This window comes from Galeopterus variegatus, unplaced genomic scaffold, assembly GCF_000696425.1.
Source record: "Galeopterus variegatus unplaced genomic scaffold, G_variegatus-3.0.2 Scaffold237, whole genome shotgun sequence".
NCBI classification, from domain to species: Eukaryota; Metazoa; Chordata; class Mammalia; order Dermoptera; family Cynocephalidae; genus Galeopterus; species Galeopterus variegatus.
The window spans coordinates 241,770-258,197 of record NW_007726348.1 but is presented as its reverse complement, the minus strand read 5'-3'; the positions used below and the strand labels follow the sequence as shown (position 1 = coordinate 258,197).

Here is a 16,428-nt window from a genome sequence, read left to right as displayed (position 1 = left end):
TCCATAATACCAGTCACAGACTCTCTAGCTCCAAACTTATTCCAACTACCATAGCATTTCATTTTTTTAAGTCAGTATTTTATGCTTTTATATGCAACCATACATAATTCCAACAGATTTTAGTCCTAAATACTGCCTCATACCACTGGGTATATAGAATATACCAAAATACCTGCCAGTTCATAAACCAAAAAATATGAGTGATATTTCAATTAAAATTTGTACCCCAAAATGTACTTTTACCAGTATTTTAAATAAGTCATTACAGATGACTCTTGAACAATGCAGGGGTTAGGGGCAACAACCCCCCCGCACAGCCAGAAAAAAAACTACACATAACTTTTGATTTCCCCAAAATTAACTATTAATACCCCACTGTTGACTGGAAGCCTTCCTGATAATGTAAAGTCGATTAACACATGTTCTGTATGCTATATGTATTATATACTGTATTCTTACAATAAAATGAGAGAAAAGAAAACTACTAAGAAAACCATAAGGAAGATAAAACCATGAGTTCTCTTTTTATTGCTAAACACAATTTCCTGGAGGGAACTGCTCGCGTGAAGATGGAATCACGTGGCATTTTAAAATGGATAGTTGCAACACTTGAGCTCACCTCAATAGCAACAGAAGGTGGCTATGAAATTACAGTAGTACAGTATGTACTAGTTAATTTTATGCAGTGATTTAATACTGCATCTTTGTTTACATTTCTCAACTGTAAATGGCACCACGTGCAGTCTTTGCTGGTGTGCCTAAGTTTTGACAAATTTTAACTTTTTATAATAGATTTGTGTATATTTGATGGTAATAGATAAAATAAGACTAGTAAAATCTACATATATTTTATGCATTCATAACATACCTAACTATTTCTTAATTTTCATTATTTCTGGGCTATAGGATTTGTTTTTCCAAATTGTTGCAAATCTCAAAAAAAATTTCCAATACATTTATTGGAAACAATCCATATAGAAGTGGACCCTTTTATTTCAAACCAGTGTTGTTCAAGGGTGAACTGTATAGTTAATGCAAATAATCACCTTATAAAACACATTTAAAAGGGGAAGAAAATGGATTAATGGTCTTTGGGTTTTTTTTTTCTTTTCTTTTTCTTGGAAGCTGGCCAGCCAATACTGGGATTGAATCCTTGAACCCTGAACCTTGATGTTACTAGCACCACGCTCTAACCAACTAAACTAACTGGCCAGCCTTATTAATTAATGGTCTTTGCCAGGAAAAAATATAATATGAAATTAAAATTACTTAGATGATCTTATAAGCATACTGTATTGATTAAATCTACCCAGTGTTAAGTACACACTAACTTACTTTTGAGCTAAACACTCTTCATCATAAATACATATCAAACAACTTCACTGGATAATAGGAGGATATGGTTAAGGTAATTAAAATGAATCACTGTCATATATTAATGTTAACCCACTATTAGGTACTTTTCTAGAGATCTTGAAAAAAAAAAAAGTTACCAGCACTGATATTATTATTCCTTGCTAATCATAATTATTTACTATCATCTACTGGCTTTGTGACCTGGGGTAAATTACTTAATCTCCCTAAACTAAGTAATAATACTTAAATCTCAGGTCTATTGTGATTAAATAAAATGTGCATAAAGAACTCAACTTTGTGCTTACAACATACAAGGTACTTCAAAAAATTTGTGGAAAATTGAACTAAAAGATAGTATGAATCTTTACATGAAATTTTTGAAGACCTACTGTGCATAGTAAGAAAGCCACAAATGATATTTTTCACTGTTTAGCTTTTTCAGACAACTTAAGACAAATTTTATATTTGTGATTTAATAATGTCTAGCCTTTGAATTCTATCTAGCTACAAATTTATTCCTGCTCCCTTAAAATAAAATTCAGTGATAGCTAAGTTTCAATATAAAGTCTAAAGAATCAGAAAAACTTCATTTTTTATCTAAGTAAAATGAATTCATAGAAAATCAAATGTTTTAAATTATTTGTTTACCTGGATTTAAAGCAAAATTATCTATTAAACTCTTCCAAGCAATGAAAGCTATTTTTTTAATCATGGGTGCTCCACTACGAAACCCCAGTTCTTCCAGCTGTAATAGAGAATTGATGAAACTCCCACTTCGATGCAAGGTCTAAAAAATGGAAAATCATAAAGTCATTTAAATGTATGAAATGAAATATGGCCACTATTATCATTCATTTATCTATTCATTCACTGAATATATACTCTTGGAAGTTCATAATCTAACAAGGAGATAAAAGGCAAACTGCCAACAAAATGTAAAAAGATGTGTTAAGCATTTTAAGATAGGTAAAGTCTTAGGAATTTAAATATAAGAAAAAGCGCCCGTGGCTCACCCTGGAGAGTACGGTGCTGATAACACCAAGGCCCCGGGTTCGGATCCCATATAGGGATGGCCGGTTGGCTCACTGGGTGAGCGTGGTGCTGACAACACCAAGTCAAGGGTTAAGATCCCCTTACCGGTCATCTTTTAAAAATAAACAAATAAATAAAGAAATAAAGAAAGAAAAGAAAAAAATGAATTCTGTATATACATTCAAAATTTGAGAACACAAAACAAAACAATGCATAAATAAATAAATAAAAGAAAAAAATGAATTCTGTATATACATTCAAAATTTGAGAACACAAAACAAAACAATGCTCAATGAAGTAGACTATGCATTAACACAGAACTCTTCTAAAAGATTAGAGAAAATTTAGAAGGTAGATAAACCCCTAATTTTATCAAGGTAATACCAAAGAAAATAAGTTATCTATACGAAAAAAACCTAATCAATATTAGAGAAAAAAGAACCCTGAAATAAAACAACTTTTTCAAACAGCCTGAAATAGAAAAGGAAAATTAGTTAAGGAAAGATAATTTTATAAATGGGAAAGAAATGTAGAAAATGGAAATATCTCTTAATGATAAAAATGAAATGAAAATCAGGAAAACTGGACCACTTCTAAAATACTTCCAAATATTATATATCTTCAAATGGAGATAATATCAAACGAAAAGGAAAATAAAGTGCAAATGGATAAATGATAAACAGTGCATCACAAAATTACATATACCTTAACAGTCCTAGGAGGCTATAAACCACATATAAGCTTAATAGTGTAAACAGTAACAACAACAAAATAACTGGCTTAGCAAATTACAAAGAATTCACAGGAAAACTACTAGAGCTAATGAATTCAACAAAGTTGCACAGAACAAGATCAACACATGAAAAGCAGTTGTTTCTACACACCAGCAATGAACAACCTGAAAAGGAAATTAGGAAAATAACAATTCTATTTACATAGTACCTAAAAGAATTAAATACTCAGGAATACATCTAGCCAAAGTGGTGAAAGATCTGCATGATGAAAACTACAAAGCATTGGGCCAGCCCGTGGCTCACTCGGGAGAGTGCGGTGCTGGTAACACCAAGGCCCCGGGTTCGGATCACACGTAGGGATGGCCGGTTCGCTCACTGGCTGAGCGTGGTGCTGGCGACACCGAGTCAAGGGTTGAGATCCCCTTACCGGTCATCTTTTAAAAAAAAAAAAAAAGAAAGAAAGAAAACTACAAAGCATTGCTGAAAGAAATTAAAGATCTAAACAAATGGAAAAACAGCCGCGTTCGTGGATATGGAAGACTTAACACTGTTAAAATGTCAACTATGCAACACAATCTACAGATTCAATACAAAGCATTGCTGAAAGAAATTAAAGATCTAAACAAATGGAAAAACAGCCGCGTTTGTGGATATGGAAGACTTAACACTGTTAAAATGTCAACTATGCAACACAATCTACAGATTCAATGCAATCCCTACCCAGATTCCAAATAGCCTTTTTTTTCACAGATACAGAAAAGTTAATCCTCAAATTCATATGGAATTGCCAAGAGCCTCATATAGCCAAAACAACCTTGAAAAAGAATAAAATTGGAAGACTCACACTTATTGACTTCCAAACTTACTACAGAACTACAATAATTAACACATATGGTAATAAATAGAATATTAAGCCCAGAAATAAATCCCATACCTATGTCCAAATGACTTGACAAGGGTGCTACAACCATTCAACAGGAAAACCGTCTCTTTAACAAATGGTTCTGGGAAAACTGAACAACCACATGAAAAAGAATGAAGGTAGATGTTTACCTTATACCATATCCAAAATTTAACTCAAAATGGTTCAAAAATCTAAACTCAATAACTATAAAACTCAAAAATATATTGTACTTTATCAAAATCAAAACTTTTAGGGCTGGACCATGGCTCACTTGGGAGAGTGTGATGCTGAAAACACCAAGGCCACGGGCTCAGATCCCTACACAGGGATGGCCGGTTAACTCACTTGGGAGAGCGTGGTGCTGACAAACCAAGTCAAGGGTTAAGATCCCCTTACCAGTCATCTTTTTATTAAAGAAAAAAAAAAAAGAAAGAAAGAAAAGAAATCAAAACTTTTGTGCAAAGGATACCATCACAAGAACAAAAAGGCAACCTACAGAATGGAGTATTTGTAAATTAAAACCACTTTGAGATCCCACTTCACACCCACTATAATGGCTATGATCAAAAAAGTGGGAAATAAAGGGAGATAGGAAGGATCCTGAGAAATTGAAACCCTAATATGTTACTGGTGGGAATGTAAAACGGAGCAGCTTCTGGTTGAAAAAATTTGGTGATTTCTCAAAAGTTAAGAATAGAATTACCATATGACCCAGCATTCCACTTTTAGGTATATATCCAAAAACCCGAAAGCTGGGACTCCAACAGGTCTTTATATACCAATATTTACAGCAGCATTATTCACAACTGCCAAAAACCCAAATTTCTATCAACAGATGAACAGATAAACAGAATGTGGCATATACATACAATGGAGTATTATTCATTCCTAAGAAGGAATTAAATTTTAATAATCTGCTACAACATGGATGAATTCTGAAAACATGATTAATGAAATATGTCAGACAAAGGAGGGCAAATTTTTTATGACTCCGCTAATATGAGGTACCTAGAATAAGCAAATTAATAAAGACAGAAAGTAGAATAGAGATTACCAGGAGCTGGGGGGCGAGAAGAGTAAGAGTTATCACTTAATGTGTACAGTTTTTTGTTGGGGGTAATGAAAATGTTTTGGGTATAAATAGTGATGTTTACACAATATTGTGAATGTACTTAATGCCACTGCACTATACACTTAGGAATGGTTAAACCACTTATGTTTATTTACCGCATAAAAAAGTACAACCCACCCTAAAAAATACTGGCTTAGATAATGACTGAACATACAATTGATTCTAATTACTTTCTATAGTTAAGTTCTATGGTTGCCTCAAACACTAAATTAGCAAATACTGAGCCATCGCTCCTCCTATGGGAAATACAGGGTTAGGTTTGAGTCTCTGGTCATACAGCTTTTGTCAGCTGTTCAACATATAACCTTGCTTTGTTTTTTAAAAATGCCTTATTTTATATTGTTGATTCCCTAACATTAAACTAATGGCCAACAAATGCCTAAACAAAGCTTGCTTTTGTCAGCTGTTCAACATATAACCTTGCTTTGTTTTTTAAAAATGCATTATTTTATATTGTTGATTCCCTAACATTAAACTAATGGCCAACAAATGCCTAAACAAAGCTTATTTAACATACATTTTTCTCCATAGGTCACATCACAGCCTTTCTACACTTAGGAACAGTAACTAGACAGCACTTAACCCTACACTTGGGGGACATTTTAAGCAGTGGAATCACCAAGAAAAGCCCAAAAAATATGAAAAACGTTGGCACTAAATGGACCACGAAAAGAACGCTTGTTTAAAGTACAAGAGCTAAAAACAAAAAGGCTAAGTGTAACATTGCTTAAACTCAGCTTGGAACATCTGCTGGGGACTCAAATTCTTTGCCATTCTGTGTGTCTACAAATGACAGCAAAAGCAACACAAGTACTGATTTCAGGTTTACAAATAAATTTTAGTGAGCAGGCAAATTTGCAAACCAGGCATGTATGAACAATAAGGATCAACTGTACTAAGGAAGAGTAAAGAAACGAAAGACTCCAGGTGCTGGCTGGTTAGCTCATTTGGTTACAGCATGGTGCTGATAACATCAAGGTCCAGAGCTCTATCTCTGTACCAGCCAGACACCCCCCGCCCCCCCCCCAAAAAAAGAGAGGGTCTGGAGTGTAAAAATTGTGGACCATTAACTGTGTCACTTACCTTTCCAAGAAGTTTGACAAACAAAGGCCATAATTTCAAGACATAAGTCTCATTTTTACTCATAAATAGCTTTTGGAGTTCTGAGATCAATTTCTGCAAACAAAAGCAAAAATACTTACCAAAAAAATATCCAGTATCGAAGTCAAGAATTAATTTTCAAAAACTGATTCTCTCAGTCAAAATCCAAAACACTCCACCCCCCGCCAAAATCCAAAGACAAACTCTAAAAGCATTATAGCAAATCTAAAAGTTTCACAATGAATATTCATACAAACAACTAGATTCTACCATCAACATTTTACTGTTTGTCTTATCACATATCTGGCCACCCTACCATCCAGCTTATTTTTTCTATCAATATACTTTCCTCTAAAAACTTCGGCATGCACATCATTAACTACAGTTCAAATGATAACATATTAATCTTTGCACACTAGTAATTAAAACCATAGATTACTAATTAATAGCTTCATAGACAACAGACACCTGAGAAAATTTTAGTTCAAATTTATAAAGAATTTTATACATGCTATTAAAAGTGAGTGAACTTATCAGAATGAAACAATTCACAAAGATATTGAAGTTACTTTACTACATGCTAAACATTACCAAGAGGCCTCCTGAATTTTAAAAAATAAACGAAATCCCAGGTTTTAGAATCTGGAAGGCTCCCCTACTGCCTGGATTATTGCAGTACCTTCTAGCTGGTCTCTCTGTTCCTACTCAACCACCTACCCTACAGTCTACTCTCAACACAGCCAGAGTGATCCTTTGAAACCCAAGTTAATATATCACTCCTAGGCTCAAAACCTTCAAGGACGGATTTTCAAATAACTCAGAGCAAAAACCAAGGTCCTTTGTGATTTGGTCCTCTCTTCCTCTGACATCACCTCCCACTCCTCTCATCCACATTCACTCCACTGCTGTCACACTGCCCACAGTGTTCCCTCAACACCAAGCAGGTACACAACCATAAGAGGAAGGCCTTTTGCTCTCACTGGTTCCCCTGCCTGGAATGAGCTTATCTCACATTATTCACATAGCTAATGCTAGTACTGCCTTCAAATCACTGTTCAAATGTCCTTTTCTTTTACCTTCTCTGACCACCTCACCATTCCTCTCTGACGGCACTCTCTATCCAGTCCCTGCTGTTCTCTATAGCATGTGTCACTTAGTACACTATATACTTTCTTTCTCCACTAGAAACTAAGCTCCAAAAGCCCCTTTTGTTCACTATATTCACAATGCCTAACAATGCACTGCACAGAACAGTTAGTTGCCCGATTAATGTTACAAGAATAAAGCCTGGAAAACTTAAAATCTGAGGCAAGTAACAACTAGAAAATTGTACAAACCAGATAAGTTTGTGCATTAAATTTATATCTATTTGGATAACACAGTTAATGCTCTCCTCCCTTTTTCATAAATACAATCTCTTTCTATTCACCATTCACTGGGGATGGGGTAAAATGCCTAGATGGTAGTAACAATAAAATGACAGATTTCTTTACTGTTATGTATGAGCACTATATCTACACTAATTTAAGCAACTCTTTATGTTTTAATTCAAAGCTAAACTCCTAGATCATAGTGCAATTATAGGGCCGGCCTGTGGCTCACTCGGTAGAGTGCGGTGCTGATAACACCAAGGCCACGGGTTCGGATCCCATGTAGGGATGGCCGGTTCGCTCACTGGCTGAGCGTGGTGCTGACAACACCAAGTCGAGGGTTAAGATCCCCTTACCAGTCATCTTTAAAAAACAAACAAAAAAAAAGACATAGTGTAATTATACCAATGAGTCCAGAAAGTATTTTAAATTTAGTGCGGAACTTTCTAATGCAATATCCAGAAAATCCTTACATGAATACTTACGGTAGTCATAAGTTGCTCTGTAATAGATGCTATTTCTTGTTGTTTCTGAAGCAACAACGGCATTCCCATCTCTAGAGCAGTCGCTCCCCGCAAATGTACCTTTTGTGCTGAATGAACCACTAAAGGTATGACTAGTTTTGCCCACCTCACTGACTCTTCTCCCATCTGAATTGGGGTTTGCTCAATTAGCCTATATTAGAGATATCAAAAAATAAATTAGCTTGACCTCAATTTTTAAGTATAAACTACCAGAAAAATAAGGAACACACATAAACACACACAGTATAGCCAATCTTTCACAGAATACTATATATACATAAACATATATATACACGAGAAATCTAATTTTTGCTTGCTAATTTTGTACATTTCTTTATTGTTTTTATTTTTAAATATGGAGGACACCTTATCTCATCTTCAGACCAAAAAAATTTTTAAATACAGCTGTCCCTAGGTATCCGTGGTGGATTGGTTCCAGAACCTCCCAAGATACCAAAATCTGCAGATGCTCAAGTTCCTAGTATAAAATGGCACAGTATTTGCATATAATCTACATGCATTCTCCCGTATGCTTTAAATTATCTTTCGATTACTTATTATACCTAATACAAGGCAAATGCTATGTAAACAGCAGTTACACTGTACTGCTTAGGGAATAATGACAAGAAAAACAACTTTGTACATGTTTAGTACTGATGCAATTTGGGGGGGGGGATTATTTTTGTCCACGGTTGGTTGAATCTGCAGATGCACAACAAAGGGCCAAATGTACTAATTCATTATACTATTAAATTCAACAATCTTGTAGAAGACAGCCAGAGAACTGTGATAAAAATCTGAGTATCCATCACAGCATCAGAATATAAGGAGTTAAAGAACATAGCTCAATGACCAAAGAAAATTTTAAAGAATGACAAACAAGGGAAAACAAATCATGTCAGAGTTTTAAAGCATTAGCATGTCTGTTAAAGAGCAAGGATGAGAAGAGGGATATTTCTGTTCCCTGAAATGCACTATGACTGCCTTCCTAAAAATCCCATCCCCTATATCCCACTTATGAGTATTACACTATTTTTTAAACCCTTGCAAAAGCATTAACAGATAATTTTTTAAACCAGAACTGTGTTATTGGCAGGACCATAACCAGTACTTAACTTTTAAGACTATCTCAATAACAATAAGCAAATGTATTAACTTATACACATCTACATCATCATCTTCCTGTTACCTTTTTTTCTTGAGTCTTTCAGTCTACAAGACATTCCCTTCTTTCAATGTCTATCTCATTTAAATCCCAAAAGTCCACTCCTTGAAGTAAATTCTAAATTTACTGAAATGATTCTTCCAAATTGCAGAGCATCCAAATGCATACCTTATGATAACATTTATTGCTTCAAAATCAACAATGGCAGAATGCATCTCTCCTTTATTAAATACTATTTCTAATGAATCAATTATACTGGACACCTAAAAGACAGAACAAAATTAACACAAGTCAAATAAGCCTGCATTCTTTTTATTAGCATATAGTTAAGTAAGAAGACAAATATAAAAACTATACTCACCACTTTGCTAACAACTTCAGTGGGAAACGTCTGCTTCGATATCACCCAAAGTGCCCTGGTACATACATTTTTGTCTGAACCCTTAACAATATCATTCAGTTTTGAAAGCAGTTCTTGAATATTTGCCTCTGAAAATCAAGAAGTTTTGATTTTAATTATGTGAAATAGTTTACACCCTTTAAAATCTCAAATTAGGGGCCGGCCCATGGCTCACTCGGGAGAGTGCGGTGCTGATAACACCAAGGCCATAGGTTCAGATCCTATATAGGGATGGCCGGTTGGCTCACTGGCTGAGCGTGGTGTTGACAACACCAAGCCAAGGGTTGAGATTCCCTTACCGATCATCTTTAAAAAAATAAAATAAAAATAAAAAAAATAAAATCTCAAATTAAAAGTGGACAAAAAGAAACATACTCTTCAAAAACTTAAATATACATCCAGACAGAAGTATCAGAGAACCACTGATGAAATGAAACTTCTTCCCCAAACACAAATTTCAGATCAGAGGGGAAGGCATTTTCAGAGAAAAATACCAAGTAGACTCCAAATCAGATATTCTGTGCAATTGAAATAACTGTATTATGGTCAACACTGGGACCAAAAAACAAAAACAAATAAAAAAAAGTATAGGTATCACCAATAGATTTGAATATACGAGAAAATTTTTGTCAACAATGTTATAAATTCTCAATCTCTGCTCCAAAAAGAACTCCTGTTAGTCTGCTAACACTTAAAGAACTTTTCCTTCAGAACAAAACATGTTAACCACTTTCTGACATCCATATATATTCTATTCTTAATTTCCCCTCTTTAAAGATCACCTCTTAAGTTTCCCTTACAATGGCAAACTACTAACTACAAAGCAACAAACAGTTCAGATTACTTGAAAACATGGAAAGCATCAGGTTCCATGCTTTCATTACCATCTTTAGTTCCAAATAATCCCACATTTACAACTATGTAAAAGAACTTTACAATTCAGCATGTTCTTTAGTGCATATGCCTAAATGAAAGTTTTTATAGCCATTATGTATAAATAACCTTATTTCTTATTTTTTATTTTTATTGTTCCTCTCCACGGATATCTTTAGTAAAAGAGGAAAGATTTACATGATCTGAACAGAAACCAGAGTAAATTTTTCCTTAAGAACCAACTTTTATTGCCTACATGGTGTTTCACAATTTTTGGGGGGTGGAGAGGGTGGCTGGCTCATATGGGGGTTTTAAGCCCACCTTGACCTTGGTGTTATAACTTTTTTTTTTCCCAATGTACACGTTCCTGTGGTACAATTTGTTGTTTCAATACATGCTCATAGGGCTGGCTAGTTAGCTCAATTTAGTATAGCACAGCTTTATAACCCCTAGGTCATGGGTTCAGATCCCAGGAGTGGCCAGCTACCCAAAACAAACAAAAACCCCCCATGCATATTATGTATAATGAACCAAAACAAACAAAAACCCCCCATGCATATTATGTATAATGATCTGTATAATGATCTAATCAGAAGAGTTAGCATATCTATCACCTAAATACGTATCATTTCCAGTCTTATTTTTTAGACAAAATTTTATAGTATCAAAGTTAAAGCTATATCAAGATGATAATAATCCAAACATTATTTCTTTCTTAAGAGCAAATTCTGAACTACAAGTAATGAAACTAATCCAGAGGTAACAGTACTTTTAACAGCATCTAATTATTTATATGAGTCCTTATAAAGTCTAAAAATATTAATAGTCATAACAAATTTATCTACCTGATAATCCTGAGGTAATTTTCGGATTATATAAGCAAAACCCCAAGGCCTGTAGAGCAGCACTACTCAGCTCTGAGTTTTGACTGGAAATGTGGGTCTACAAAAACAAAATCATATTTATTACAAATAAGTACAATTGTAAATCAATAATTTGCTGTAGACAGCAAAAGCTGATTACAAAACAAGCAAATTCATTACATTTTAATCTAACCTATCAACAAATCTTTGTGAGTAGGTTAAAAAGGAGTAAGATCAGGAGGCATATACACAGCTGGCAAATAAAGACAGAGATCAACTAAAGAACATTTTTATTAACAGATATAAGACATCTCTACATATGTGAAAACAATGAAAAATGATGAAAGATGCTGAAGACATTAGACAGGAAATAAAGGAGTAAGGCCCTTCTACAAAGAGTAAGCAAAAGACTCAAATGCAAAAGCCGACATCATAGCTTCAAAATGGAGTGACACCTCTTCCACAAAGACTGGGAGAAGGGGTTGGAATGTAACATTTACTATATATCTAATAGTGCTAGGAACTTTGAGCATTATCTCAATCTTAAAGTAAAAAAAAAAAAATGTAAATCCCTACTATATAGGTAAGAATGTTTTAATCAATCACTTTAGTCAATCAGAATTGAAAGCCCAACCCACACCACATATGTAAAAGCTATAAAAGCCCAAATATGTCAATTTGAGTCTCAATATATCCCTCAAGTTTACAGGAAACACTATGTCCCTCTTCATTTTAGCATTTCCTATTCCAAAGTGATTTATCTTCAAAATACCCCATATCTCTCTAAATCAAATATCCAAGGAATCCCCAATTTAGTGTTATTCTTGACCAGGAAGAATAGCAAATGTTAGTTAAATATATGAGCAGACATAATCAATCAAACAAAAAAACCCCCCAAAAAACTAATCCCTAGGGTATAAGATAGAACAGCAACCAGTTCAGACTAAGTAAGGCTCTTAAGAGCTATTAGTCTACCTCCAGGATAACTAGCACACATCTGTGATCAACTTTTATTGAACATATTTGCTTGAATGTGTTCCTTAACAGCATTGCGTCTTATCTTCAAGAATGTTGTGGATTCCTAAACAGCAACATAGAAACATGCTCTATTTTACCTAGTGTAGTTCCTGTTGTGAAGGAATTCAATTATTCTTTCATTGTTTAATTCACTTGGAAAGCTTGTGTTGTCTGTCCTATTACCAATGTTCCATGAGTTTCCAAATAATTCATCAGGCATTTTAACTACAAACCTTATTTACAAACCATGCAACTTGACTCAAAAATGCATGCAGTAGAGTTCCTGATCCTATATGCTCTCAGATATATCACATATGTATTACATATATGAAGGTGCATGTCTTCACATCAAATACACTGCTGGAGGGCTGGCCGATTAGCTCAGTTTGATAGAACACAGCCTTATAACACCAAGGTCACAGATTTGTATCCCCATAACAGCCAGCCACCAAAATAAATAAATAAATAAATAAAAACATATACACATTGCTGGAAAGTGGAATATAATAATGAAAAATAATGGGATAATAAACAATATATGCCATTAGTAGTATTTAAGTAATTACTACATAATTAAGTCCCTGCTTACATGAACAAAAAATGTTGATGACTAGGACAGCAATTCTTAGGGTAGACAGCATCTCAAATGCTTTAACATTTAGCCACAAATCACAATAAAATGTACAAATGTTTTGACAGAATACTTGTTTAAAAGCACAAAAACAATATAAAAATATGAACTCAAAGGGACGTTAGAGATTTGGTTCAACCCTTCATTCTAAAAACAAGGAAATTAAAAAGTTATGTGTTACAGAAGGTCACAGAGCCCCTCAGTAGTCAAGTTAGCACATAGGTCCTTAGTTTGATATTACACTAAACCACCTCCCTGTCTTTTTTTTTTTTTTTTTTTTTTTTTAAAAGATGACCGGTAAGGGGATCTTAACCCTTGACTTGGTGTTGTCAGCACCACGCTCAGCCAGTGAGCGAACCGGCCATCTGTATACGGGATCCGAACCCGGGGCCTTGGTGTTATCAGCACCGCACTCTCCCGAGTGAGCCACGGGCCAGCCCTAAACCACCTCCCTGTAAACAAGCAAAAACAATAACCACAATAACGGTTTCCTAACAAGGAATGAGTGGCAAAAATTGAGGGTGAGTGAAGATTAAAAAAAAAAGGATGCTATCTAGAGAGCAGGCCAAAGATAATTACAATTTTCTTTTTTTTTACTTTTCATTATAATTTTAGAATCACTCATTTAGAAGTACATTCCCAAAAGGAAAGAAAACAGATTAAATAATCTCTGATCACTGCTTTCAAGTTAAAAGAACAAGTGACTTTGGGTGACTTTTAGGCAAATTAAACCAATCTCATCATCTACAAAGTGGGGATTGAAGAGTAATCTTATGGAGGTATGGAGAATTAAGTGAGAGAAAGCTGTAAGGTAGAGTACCTGGTGAAGTGTTAAGTAACCAATAAATAGTACTATAATAATACAGTCAATATTATTGTTGTTTTATTTTAGATTCAAAGTTTTTATGAATCAGGTGGTAAAATTTCTTAAAACCACCCAAAGGAAAAACTATTTCATAAACAGATACATACCTTTAAAACCTTGTACAGCTGAGGAAGTTTCTTCTCAATTTCTATAATTATTTCTTTTCCTTCTTCTCCAGTCATTCGACTTAAAAAGCAGAAAGAATACAAGTTCAAGCAAATAGAAAAAACAAAAAAGTCCTGTACCTTTTAAAAGATTACTTTAGAACTCTTGCAAATGAACTGAATTAGTCCTTAAGATACTTAAGGATATACAGTATACTGCAACACAGACCAGAAATAAGTGCAAAAAAGACCCGAGAATAACTTTTTGCATCCACGGTGTATGCAAGTTTTGACAGTTTCACTATGTGAAGACAGGACAGGGGTCTCCATCCCTAGTTACAAATTTATTAACAATTTGCCAAACCTTTATAAAGAGTTTAGTAAATTTCTATAAAAATCTTAAAGCGTTTTGCAATTAAAATTACAATCAGGTTATTGCTCTAGTAAAAAATCAATTCTGGGTTGCCACGTTTTCCCAATACACTGAAAACAACTCTTCCAGAGACTTCCAACCAAAACTTGAATCCCTCGCTTGCAATACACACGTGCAGGCTCCTTCGTTCCTAACACCTTAAGAGCTGCAGCAGCACCCGAGAACGTCACTTAGCATGCCCCCCCACCGCCGCACCTGATCCACAACCCTGTCGTCCTCACATCTGCCAGAGTTTTAGAGTTCACTAACGCAGCGCACCCCACCCAACCATCTTCTTCCTCCCCAAGCCTCAGCACAGCGCCCTCCTACCCCTACTCCATCAGGCCTCACCTGGTCAGAGTCAGGTAAGCGTCAGTCTGCTCTCCATGGGAAGCAGAAGGGTCTTCCAAAGTCTCCAACAGCGGCACGAGGGGGCTCTGACCCCGGGCCATCATGTCGGCCACCCTGAGGCCCGCACCGAAAGAGAAAACCCAGTGACCGATGGAAACAGCCCCGCGGCGGCCCAGCGAGACTCGGGCTCCGCACCCGCACTCCCGCCCCCGGCCTTCCGCCCCGCCGCACCTACACCCCGGGCCTCCGGCGCACAAACCCAAGCGCTAACCTTGTCTGGCGCCCGGCCACACGCACCCGGGCCCACGCCGCGCAGGGGCCTGGGCCCGCTCCCGCCAACCACTTTCCCGGGCAGCTTTCAACAGAGGGAGGAGACCGGAGCGGGGGCGGGAGAAGCCGGGAGAGCAAGGCGTCTCGCCGCGAGGGGGCGGAGGACGCACCAGACTGCGGGGCCCTCGCGCCTACCAGCGTCACCCGGATATTTTTTCCAACGTACGAAGATCTGGACGGGGTCCTCTCCGCCGCTGCCCCTCGGCACCAGGACGCTGCCAGAGTTCGGCCTTCCTGGCTCGCGCTGTTTAATCACTCGTGCGCACCGCTCCTTCCTAGTCCAAGATGGCGGCAGGGGCGGGCCCAGGAGCGCGCGGGAGTAGGACAGGCCTGGCGGGAGAGGCTCGAGCCAATCCAACAGGCAGCGGCGCGCCGCAGTCGTCGATCGCCTCCTTTTCCAGCCCTGCTGCCCCGCCCCTCCCCTCAGGTCACCTTCAGGTGGGGGTGTTTTGCCTAAGGCGAGGGACGTGAAATTCAAAATGTGAGTGAATTGCCCAAACACACCAGACTAAATTTAGTAGGCATTCTAGACTAAGTTTTCAAACTTCAGGCACAGTGCTTGTTGAAGGATTCGCAACAGATCATTCAGCAAAAGGAGATCACGTACTGAGAGGTTTAAAACTAACACTGCATCTCAAGCAGGTCTGGATTCCAGTCCTGATTCTGTGTGACATTAGCAAAGTAATTAACCTAAGCCTCAGTTTCCTCTCTGTAAAATAGGGCTAAAAATACTACCTACATAGGTGAAGGTGAAGTGAGAAAAGGCAGGAGAGGCCAGTGGTTCTCAAGTTTTAAGCGTGCATAACAATGGCCTGAAAAAATTCATTATTAAACTGCAGATTTCTGGTCCCCGCCCTTTGACATTGTGATTCAGCAGACTTAGAGGCTCCCAAGGATCTGCATTCTTCTGTTAGGCCTCAGGTGTTGAAGGGTGGGAGGTGGCCAGTGCTTCAAATTTGGAGAAACTACAGTAAATCCTTAATGAAAGTCAGTCCTATTTATTAATATTTCTCTTTTCATAAGCCTCGGATTGCCCTCCAGAGCACAAAGGATTGTATCAACTTTAAACCAGCACCTTAGGCACCTAAGACCCAGCAGCAACCAAACTTTCTACTCTGCCATCATGGGTTTCAGGCCCCGTTTTGAGCCCCCACCCTCACACAGTACACCTATCAGCTCTAGAAACTGGGGCTGCTTTTTCTCTTCTCTGTGTCATCTGTACTTAGCAAAATGTCTGCCAAACCAGGCACTCAGTAGGTACTAT

General features: G+C 36.8%; 1 protein-coding gene across 2 annotated transcripts in view; it reads right to left on the bottom strand.

The window, feature by feature from the left end:
- Window positions 1–14,938, bottom strand: part of RIF1 (replication timing regulatory factor 1) — a 59,865-nt gene extending 44,927 nt beyond the window's left edge. For both annotated transcript variants that reach the window (XM_008566366.1, XM_008566367.1), the window contains exons 1-8: window positions 14,835–14,938; window positions 14,075–14,153; window positions 11,437–11,533; window positions 9,680–9,807; window positions 9,487–9,581; window positions 8,115–8,304; window positions 6,242–6,334; window positions 2,005–2,143 (exon numbers count right to left, since the gene is read on the bottom strand). In XM_008566366.1, coding sequence (XP_008564588.1) covers window positions 2,005–2,143; window positions 6,242–6,334; window positions 8,115–8,304; window positions 9,487–9,581; window positions 9,680–9,807; window positions 11,437–11,533; window positions 14,075–14,153; window positions 14,835–14,938 — 925 coding nt within the window. The remainder of the gene's footprint in view (window positions 1–2,004; window positions 2,144–6,241; window positions 6,335–8,114; window positions 8,305–9,486; window positions 9,582–9,679; window positions 9,808–11,436; window positions 11,534–14,074; window positions 14,154–14,834) is intronic.
- Window positions 14,939–16,428: the final 1,490 nt, after the last annotated feature.